At 34.2% G+C, this 10,328-nt stretch overlaps 2 protein-coding genes and 1 pseudogene across 3 annotated transcripts; 1 reads left to right on the forward strand and 2 right to left on the reverse strand.

Annotated features, from left to right (window-relative positions):
* On the reverse strand, positions 2,086-4,095 carry LOC18607854 (B3 domain-containing protein REM21). Its single transcript, XM_007042239.2, has 4 exons — positions 3,966-4,095; positions 2,795-3,596; positions 2,528-2,715; positions 2,086-2,436 (listed from the first exon to the last, which is right to left on the reverse strand). The coding sequence occupies exons 1-4, from the start codon at positions 4,068-4,070 to the stop codon at positions 2,185-2,187; spliced, it is 1,347 nt and encodes a 448-aa protein (XP_007042301.2). The 5' UTR covers positions 4,071-4,095; the 3' UTR covers positions 2,086-2,184.
* LOC18607855 (B3 domain-containing transcription factor VRN1) lies at positions 4,542-7,748 on the reverse strand. Of its 2 annotated transcripts, none has more exons than XM_018114629.1 (5): positions 7,488-7,748; positions 5,772-6,399; positions 5,512-5,696; positions 5,147-5,420; positions 4,542-4,797 (listed from the first exon to the last, which is right to left on the reverse strand). In XM_018114629.1, the coding sequence occupies exons 1-4, from the start codon at positions 7,578-7,580 to the stop codon at positions 5,151-5,153; spliced, it is 1,176 nt and encodes a 391-aa protein (XP_017970118.1). In that variant the 5' UTR covers positions 7,581-7,748; the 3' UTR covers positions 4,542-4,797; positions 5,147-5,150. The 2 variants fall into 2 exon arrangements, with proteins under 2 accessions (XP_017970118.1, XP_017970119.1); XM_018114630.1 differs by having other exon boundaries at positions 5,512-5,690; positions 7,488-7,743.
* LOC18607856 lies at positions 8,149-9,738 on the forward strand (annotated as a pseudogene).

Raw genomic sequence — 10,328 nt, forward strand, 5'->3', positions numbered from 1 at the left:
CTGTCAAACGGCGTCGTTTTGGCGTCGTTTTGGGGAGGAAAAAAAAAGGGGGGTGAAACGGTGTTGTTTTAGGTTGGTCATAACTCATAAGAAGCCTAAATGACGTCGTTTCAGCCGAAAAAGAGAAACAAAACGGTAAAACGGCGTTGTTTTTTCCATGGTTGTAAGGCACCCAAACGACGTCATTTCAGGATAAAGAAAAAGAAAAGAAAGAATAAGGAAAGGACTTATTCACTCGAATCCGATACTCCACCCAAAGCTGATTTGGCCTAACAAGACCTAAACAATTTTGGACAAATTTAGGAGCCCATTGGAGGTACAATTTTTCTACCCTTGTTTTATAGTTCTTTTAATTTATTTTGTTATTTTATTTTATATGCTCATCTTATTTTAAGTCAAAATATACAATTAATTTCTATATTTTATAAAAAAATTTAAATTTAATCTCTGGATAATAATTTGTATAAATTGAGTCACTATACTTTTTTATTTTTTTTATTTTTGTCCAAACCTAACAACGTTAAATATTTTGGCATAGCATTTTGATCAAGCTAACATGACATTGATTAAGATAATATGGCATTTCTTATTGATATGACATTGATTATATGCTAACGTGGAATTTATTATACGAATATGGCATTGATTGGAGTGACAACAATTTATATTGACATGGCACTTGCTATTTGCTAACATGGTTAAAAAATATTGATGTGGCATTTGTTGACATGACTACCAATAGATAAAATAAAAATAAATTGTAGTAATTAGTTTGATAAAATAAAAAAAATTATAAGATGAAAAACATCTGGTAATTAGTTTGTTTTGGTCAAACCATACAAGTGTAGTTATGGAAATACTTACAAATCTTTGATTTGGTTTCCATAGCAAGTAAGAATATGAATAGAACGGCCAACCCACCTTATATGTTTGTTTTTATGTTTTTTTAAACTTAACAGTAACTTTTTTATATAAATTCAAACTAAATTATTCAAATAAAAAAAAACAATTTTTTTTAAAAGGCAGCCAGGGCATTGCACTTTCTGACCGTTTCTTCGTTTTGTCTATTCGTAGCTATGTCAACAAATGCTGCATCAACCTTTTTTTTTTTTTGTCACATCAACAAGTGCCATATAAACATAAACTGTTGTTAATTCAATCGATGCCATGTTAGCATGATGAATGCCATGTCAACATATAGTAAATCCCACATCAACAAGATAATTGTCACATTATCTTAATCAATATTATGTCAATTTGATCAAAATGTAACGTTTCCGTATTTAATGATGAAAATTTAATAATGTTGGAGTTAGATTGAAATTAACAAATTAAAAAAATAAAGAGACTCAATTTGCACAAATTATTATGTAAGAACTAAATTCACATTTTTTTATTGAGTATAGGAACTAATTGTATAATTTTACTTTTAATTTATGAAATTGTTTAAAAAATAGTAATAAAAAATTTATACATGATAAAACTAAATTTCTATGTAAATAAGGTTAACATATAAAAATAATAATTATTTGGGAAAAAGTCTCTTGAAAAAAGAAGATAATAAGCTTTAATATGTAAATAAGTTTATTACGTCTCTATCATAGGCCTTATGCATGTCTATTTTTAGCCTTATTTGGTCAGTTCCATACTTTTTCCCTTTCTTCAATCCCAAATATGAAAATTCTCACTAGGGACCAGAATATTGTCTTGTACCTGTTTTCCTTCCAAAAAAAGCATCTTGATTTTTAGTAATCAGTTCACCTATAAATGGTTTTAACCTATTTACCATTATTTTTTATATTATTTTATATGCAAAGTTACACAAACTTATAGGCCTAAACCGAGACACCTCCACAAGATCCTTAGTTTTTGGTATTAGGACTACGTTAGTTCTGTTAATCTCCTCCAACATACAGCCATGCTGAAAAAACCTCTCTATTGCATTGATAACAATTCCTGTGAGAACGAGGCTGAAAAGCTGCATTCATTATCTCTTCTTCTGACACATTCTTTATTAACAAATTATTCATTTATTCTCTAATTAACAGTTCCTGTTTCTATTAGAAAAAAACATTTATTCTCTAATTAACATATAATATGCTTCACACCTTGCTAGTAATAGAAAGTCCAATCAGAATCCAAGATACATAACAGAAAGTCCGATCAAGAGGCAAGTAAATTTACTTAATTTGAATCTGCACGAAAAATTGATATTTTGTGAACAGCAGCTTTCTTATCTCTCAGCTCAAAGATGCAGACGTCTCCTTCCTTCAAATTGTTATCTCTCCAAAATCTATAGCATCCCTTTCTTAAAAGAATGCCAAAATTTCTATGCCTTTTGAATTCAATAAACCACTCTCTTCCATCAGAATCCTCAACTCTGATATGATCTGTAACCCCACTCAAGTACTCAATATCAAACCCAGCTGGTACATGCTGCACAAGGAGATGAATATTGCAAGTAAGGCGTAATTTCTAACATGATATGAGAATTTTCGCAACGAGGTTTATTTATCTAAAGGCTTACCATGGCGGAGGAATCAAAGTTACCGCGCCGCAAGATAATCATGAAACAAGGATTCTTAGGCTTGATCACTTCCACAGCCCTGATTGCCCTCTCTCTATCACGGGATGTCGAAGAAATACCAAAAAACATCCTACTAACATATATTTCAATTTCTTCATCTTGTATTGATCCGTGCTGATCTTGTTTACCTGCATTTTATGTAATTACTGATGAAGAAACAAAATATCTTTTAGCTATATAATATGAATATGAATATGAAGGGCTTACCAGATTCAGTTTCTTTATTTGCTTCATTGCCTTTGTGCATTACTTCTAAGCTCTGCAGATTAGCTCTTTGTATAGTTATCTTAAGTTTCTTCCCATCAAACTGTTGCTTCAGGTCTTGAAGTTGAACAGATAGATCCTGATCATGTATACCCGTAGCATTCTGATTCATCAGGTGACTCTTGCTAGGCAATAATCTGTGAGATCTGCGAAGCTCTTTTATGTTCGAATTAATTTGCCTTGATTCATTCAAATTATCAAACTCCACCTCTTCGGTCTTACATCTTTTGACTCTAGTTACTTTGTCCTGTTTAACTTCAGAATTCTTGTGTGAAGCAGCATCTACTTGGGGCTTTCTGACCAAATGCTGCTGAGATGATGCATCCTGGTTTCCGTTAATAGCTTCTCGGTTTGCCCTTTCATTCAAACTCGGAGCTTTAACACCTAAAACCTCAGGTGAATTGTCCTCTTCTGTTTCACTATCTTGGTGAATTGAATGTTTCTCACTCTCACCATCAGTGAGCTCCTCATCATTACTTGGAACATAACTTGGATAGTCAACCTCGCAAGCACTATTATCAAAAATAATAACGTGGAAAGTGGAATCTTTTTCATATCGAAAGACCAGAAAATACCCATAGCGGATTGAATTATACTCAACAAATTCATGCCAACCATCATCAAGCCAAATCCTGTCATCAGCCTTTGTTAACCCTATCTTCCATTTTCTTCCATTGGGAAGAACGAAAGTAGCAACACCGGAAAGTTCATGCCCAAATTTCCCAACAAACTTGTTCGGAATTGTCTGCAGATACCAAATTAAGTATTATAGCTATTGTCATGAACAAGTCTTTCACAATCTTGTTAACCTATGCATTTGCAAACCAGATTATTTCAACAGAACTATGTAGGATATACAAATTAAGCCTTGATTAAGTGTTTGGTTCCAAACGACAAAAAAAAAAAAACCAAAAACAACCCAACGTCTGACCCAAGTCGATAACAAAACCCATAATTTTCATCCCCCAAATTCAAATCACTTTCAAACTTAATTGATGAAACCCTTAGTTTTCAGTTTTGTATGTTTAACCCTTTTCTTCCATTTATCACTTAACTAAAACCCTCATTGGCAAAAGGATGAAAAAGAAAATACAAAAGTTAAGGGAAGAATTACCAGATTCTTCTCTGCAATTGTACGAGGAAGAATTATCTTGAAAAAGTGCAACGATTCATCCACCACATGATTTGAACGTGGTCTCTTTCTTGTTCGATGAGCCATTAAGTTGCAATTAGGTTGGGAATTAGGAGGGCTAGAAAGAGAAAGATTTAATAAAACCCATAATTATTAGGAAATAAATTTGTAATCTTGATTTCGTTTTTTTAATTAATTAATATTATTATTATTATTTTATTTTATTTTATATACATAAGTGAAGACATAAATTTCTTTTTAACCTTTCATGCCCTATTTCATCTCAAGCAATGCTTCTTAACTTGAGAGGGTAAAACCATAAATCTCGTAATGTAAACTGCTAATAACCTTTTCACTCGTATCCTTTTTCTCCAAAATATACAAAAATGAAAAAACCTGTAGTTTCAAATCTTTCTTCCCATCTTGTGTAACAAAACAAAAAGTCTTATATTTTGAAATTGTATATTGTTACAGATATTATATATAAAACTATAATTAATGCTGAATTATTGAATTTATACAATTATGTTAACATTTTCAATCTGAAGGCTGAACACGGCAAATAACAGCATATGGCGCCTTGAGGGTATACTGGGAAAATATGGAATATTTACAACATAAAATTTCAAACATAAAGAGTATAGCTTTCTACACAGATTTAAACTAAACATAGTTCACTTTTCTCTTCACACTCAAACATCAAACAGCATTCCAAGACACATAAAAAGAGTAACTAGTCATCAAACTCTCACTTATTTTTTTCACAATAAAACACCTATAAGCATTGCTATACACAGACAAGTAGAGCCAGCTCCTGCAAACACCGGAAAGATCATTCAATTGTTAGATATTGGTCTGTGGAAGTTACGTACAATAGAATTAAAACCTTTATCCTCATTCCCTCTACTCCTTGGAATCTTAGCAAGCTACTTAAATCTCTAGGTAAATATACGAAAAAGTTATACCGTCCCAGTCAATAGTTATTGTTATTCTATTTATCAACTCACTTTGTCATAAGACAAAAAAAATTGCGTTACATACTCCTACTTGCTTTAACAGAAAAGCTTACAACATAAATTAAACTAAATCCAATATGAATAAACAGAGCATCAGGAAAGGCAAGATGTACCTGATACAATTTAGCTAGTAAAAGAACAACTTACTGGATTATAGTTTGTTCACTGGTCCTGCATCTTCAATAACTCGGAATATGGTAACTTTCAGCACAATCTCCTCTGTGTTAATCAGCTCAAATACACAAACATCCCCTTCGTCTAAATTATTGTCCAAGACAAATTCAGCCCATCCTTTGCAAAACTTCAAATGGCCATCCACATAGATACACCGAACAGGCCACTTTTTCCCTTCAGATACCTGAAGTGTGATAGTGCCATTAACTCCATTCAAATGTTTCCTAGCAAACCAGCGAGGGATATGCTGCAGAAACAAAAGGAGTGACAACTTTAGGATACAAGTATTTCAAAGCTCAATCAAAAAATTATACCAAAGCATTCTTTCATGGACTTACAAGAAGTATTCCCTTGTACACATAGGACGGTCGCAAGATAATCCTACAGAAAGGATTGTCGGGCTTGAACGTTGCAGCTGCATGAAGTGCACTTTGTTTGTCTTCCCTTGTCACATCTCTCCATCTCCTGGCAATATTTCTTGGAGTGTTCATGGCTGGCAGCTCTTCCTCATGTTCGTCTGTATCTTTCAATGAGTTAGGATGAGTAAAGTCAATTAGGAACACCCTATAAAGAAAGTTTTTAAGTTCATGGAGCTTACTAGGTTCAGTTTCTTGTTTTATCTTTTTGGTTATTTGTTGTGTTTCATTCAAGAAATACGGTCCACCTTCATCTGCAGTACTTGTAAGTTCAACCACATTAAGCTGAAAGCCTTTGCCTTGAGTCAATTGAAATGTTGCTTGTAAATCATGCACATCATTTTTCTGATGAAGGTTTTTCAGATCAGCCCCACATGTAGAATTCTTATATTTCTTCCTATCACGATCTAGGCATTCATCAGAATCTTTATCAGTCAAAAAGTATGAACTAGAACATTTTGGGCAAGAGCCCATAATCTCAGCAAGATCACCATCTTCTATGTTTTTTACATGCTCATCACGACTCAGTTCTTCTGAATTATTTAGACCATTAGATAGATAGTTTATCTCTGAAGCTGCCAGATTATATACATGAACATTGAAATGTGAATTCCCTTCGTATCTGAAGACCAAGAAATACCCAACACAGATGGAGTAGTATTCAACAAATACATTCCAACCGCTGTCAAACCACATCCTTCGTTTATCTTTCTTCAATTCCACTAGCCAGAACCGACCACTGGGGGTAGCAAGTGTAACAATTGAAGAGAGTTCATCACCATATTTCTTAACAAACTTATGTGGGATCCTCTGTGAGTAGAAAAACCAAGTCAAAGTCTGTTTCAACTTAGAATACACTTAGACAAGAAGAGGAAGTTTCCCTGAGCAGAATCAAGGAGAGTCCATATTATGGTTCAACAGTCAGTTTTATTGCTGAAGAAATAAACACAAAATGTTTTCATTGTTGGAATATGGCAGCTGAAAAGCAAAAATTGTCAGGCTAACTTGTCTTATAGTTTATGAAGAAGAATAGTAAAACAGGTGCCCATATTTGGGAAAAAGATATAATTTGAGCCATTTAATGCTTCTAACTGTCATTGATGATAATTGAATCAATGGGGCATTATAATAATCACAACCTGCAAGCCACTTGCAAATCTTAAATAAAATTATTGATGGACAGTACCTAAATAACAGATTTCTGCAGAAATAAAAAATGTGAAATCCTATGCCATGTAAAGGTCCAAGGCCAAAACATAAAATAAAGAGGAAAGCTACACTTATTATGGACAAAAGGAAAAGAAAAATACAATATATTCAGGGCCAAAAGAAATTTAAAAAGATCACTAGGAGTCCAACTGGTTCAATGAAGAGATCAATACGATATAAACAAGACAATGAAGCAAGCAAAAAAGTATGTAACCAAATTATGCCAACTAAAAAGCACAAAAGAGAAATACCCAAAAAAAAAAACATGTATCCAACAGGGCCCAACCCCACATATACACACACAGAATAAAAAATAAAGAGGGGGTAAAGTAGAAATGTGAACAGTTTAATCTTTTCGAATCAGCTTTTCCAGCAACCAAACAATGTTTAAACTTTCTAGTACTTTTCTCTTCCTCTTTAATTACAGTCTCAGAGTAGATAGACTTGATGATGATCCAAGCCATTGTTGGAACTTGGAAATGTGTAGACCAAAATGGGTTGATTTTGATGTAAAAACCTTCTCTTCTTTCTTATCAACCAAACAAAAAAAAAAAAAACTTTCATGCATAGCCCAGCAACAATCTTGCTCAAAGCAAACAAATTTATAAATAACCCAAAAGTTGTAAACTTTCCCAGAGACCAAACAAAGATAAAAAAAAAAAAAAATGTAGGAAGTAAGAGAACTTAACTAGCTTCTTGTCTTGAAGAATGGAGGACACGATTAACTTGTAGAAGATGCAGGGTTTCTTCTCAGGCAAAGCTGGACCCACTGGCTGTGACATTGATTTTCTTTGTAGTAGCTGGGATTTGTTTGACGATCACAAACTCAGACAAAGACACGATCAACAATTTTTGCGTTACTTTTTATGCCACAAGATTTTTCTCTTTATTTTTTTTTTTCCTTTTTGGTTTCCAACTTCCAAACTTACCCTGTTGTTGGTGGGGTCCAACCACAGCTGAAGCCACACTCAGATACATCAAAATCTAGTGGGATTTGAGTTGTACACATTAATAGGCCTGGTACAATTTTCCATATTTTTTAGTTAGACTCCTAGTGATCTTTTTAAATTTCTTTGGCCTTGAATATATTGTATTTTCTTTTGCTTTTGTCCATAATGAGTGTAGCTTTCCTCTTTATTTTATGTTTTGGCCTTGGACCTTTACATGGCATAGGATTTCACATTTTTTATTTCTGCAGAAATCTGTTATTTAGGTACTGTCCATCAATAATTTTATTTAAGTATTGCAAGTGGCTTGCACGTTGCGATTATTATACTGCCCCATTGATTCAATTACCATCAACGACAATTAGAAGCATTATATGGCTCAAATTTTATCTTTTGCCCAAATATGGGCACCTTTTTTACTATTCTTCTTCATAAACTAGGACAAGTTAGCCTGGCAAGTTTTGCTTTTCAGCTGCCATATTCCAACAATGAAAACATTTTGTGTTTGTTTCTTCAGCAATAAAACTGACTGTTGAACCATAATATGGACTCTTCTTGATTCTGCTTAGGGAAACTTCCTCTTCTTGTCTAAGTGTATTCTAAGTTGAAACAGACTTTGACTTGGTTTTTCTACTCACAGAGGATCCCACATAAGTTTGTTAAGAAATATGGTGATGAACTCTCTTCAATTGTTACACTTGCTACCCCAGTGGTCCGTTCTGGCTAGTGGAATTGAAGAAAGATAAACGAAGGATGTGGTTTGACAGCGGTTGGAATGTATTTGTTGAATACTACTCCATCTGCGTTGGGTATTCCTTGGTCTTAAGATACGAAGGGAATTCACATTCAAATGTTCATGTATATAATCTGGCCATCTGCGTTATGTATTTCTTGGTCTTCAGATACAACGGGAATTCACATTGCAATGTTCATGTATATAATCTGGCAGCTTCAGAGATAAACTATCTATCTAATGGTCTAAATATATAATTCAGAAGAACTGAGTCCTGATGAGCATCTAAAAAACATAGAAGATGGTGACCTTGCTGAGATTATGGGCTCTTGCCCAAAATGTTCTAGTTCATACTTTTTGATGGATAAAGATTTCGATGAATGCCTAAACCGTGATAGGAAGAAATATAAGAACTTGATCAACATGTGGGGCTGATCTGAAAAACCTTCATCAGAAAAATGATATGCATGATTTACAAGCAACATTTCAATTGACTAAAGGCAAAGGCATTCAGCTTAATGGGGTTGAGCTTACAAGTACTGCAGATGAAGGTGGACCGTATTTCTTGAATGAAACACAACAAATAATCAAAAAGATAAAACAAGAAACTGAACCTAGTGAGCTCCATGAACTATAAACTTTCTTTATAGGGTGTTCCTAATTGACTTTACTCAGCCTAACTCATTGAAAGATATAGACGAACATGAGTCGTTAGGCAAAGTCGACGTGAAAGAAGAGCTGCCAGCCATGAACTCTCTAAGAAATATTGCAAGGAGATGGAGAGATGTGACAACAGAAGAAAAACAAAGTGCACTTCATGCAGCTGCAACGCTCAAGCCCGACAATCCTTTCTGTAGGATTATCTTGTGACCATCCTATGTGCACAAGAGAATACTTCTTGTAAGCCCATGAAATAATGCTTTAATATAATATTTGATTGAGCTTTGAAATACTTGTATACTAAAGTTGTCACTCCTTTTGCTTCCGCAGCATATCCCTCGCTGGTTTGCTAGGAAACATCTGAATGGAGTTAATGGCACTATCACGCTTCAGGTATCTGAAGGGAAAAAGTGGCCTGTTCGGTGTATCTATGTGGATGGCCATTTGAAGTTTTGCAAAGGATGGGCTGAATTTGTCTTGGATAATAATTTAGATGAAGGGGATGTTTGTGTATTTGAGCTGCTTAACACAGAGGAGCTTGTGCTGAAAGTTACCATATTCCGAGTTCTTGAAGATGCAGGATCAGTGAACCAACTATAATCCTGTAATTTGTTCTTTTACTAGCTAAACTGTATCAGGTACATATCTTTCCTTTCCTGATGCTCTGTTTATTCATATTGGATTCGGTTTAATTTATGTTGTAAGCTTTTCTGTTAAAGCAAGTAGGAGAATATAATGCAAAATTTTTTTGTCTTATGACACAGTGAATTGATAAATAGAATAACAATAACTATTGACTGGGACAGTATAACTTTTTCGTATATTTAACTGTAGACACCTAAATAAAAAATATATATATATACTAATAATTAAATTAAATTAAATAAATAAAAAAATAATTAAAAAAAAATGGGGATGGCTAGGCGTACGCCCAGCCATCCCTTCGCCTTCCCATCCCCCACCCACTACGCGTGATGGGGGGGCTCTGACCACCAACTCCAGGGGGTGCCAGAACCCCCCTCGTCGGGTTGTCCAAAAAATTGGACAACCTGGCTCTTTAAAAACCCTGCAAAAAAAGAGAGAGCCAGCAGTTAGCCACAAGGAACCAAAAAACAAAAAAACAACAACAAAAAAAGAAAAAGGGGTGAGAACTGAGAAGAGGAAGCGGTAGAGAGAGAAAAAGAAGGAAC

The sequence above is a fragment of the Theobroma cacao genome, chromosome 2, assembly GCF_000208745.1.
Source record: "Theobroma cacao cultivar B97-61/B2 chromosome 2, Criollo_cocoa_genome_V2, whole genome shotgun sequence".
Classification (NCBI taxonomy): Eukaryota; Viridiplantae; Streptophyta; class Magnoliopsida; order Malvales; family Malvaceae; genus Theobroma; species Theobroma cacao.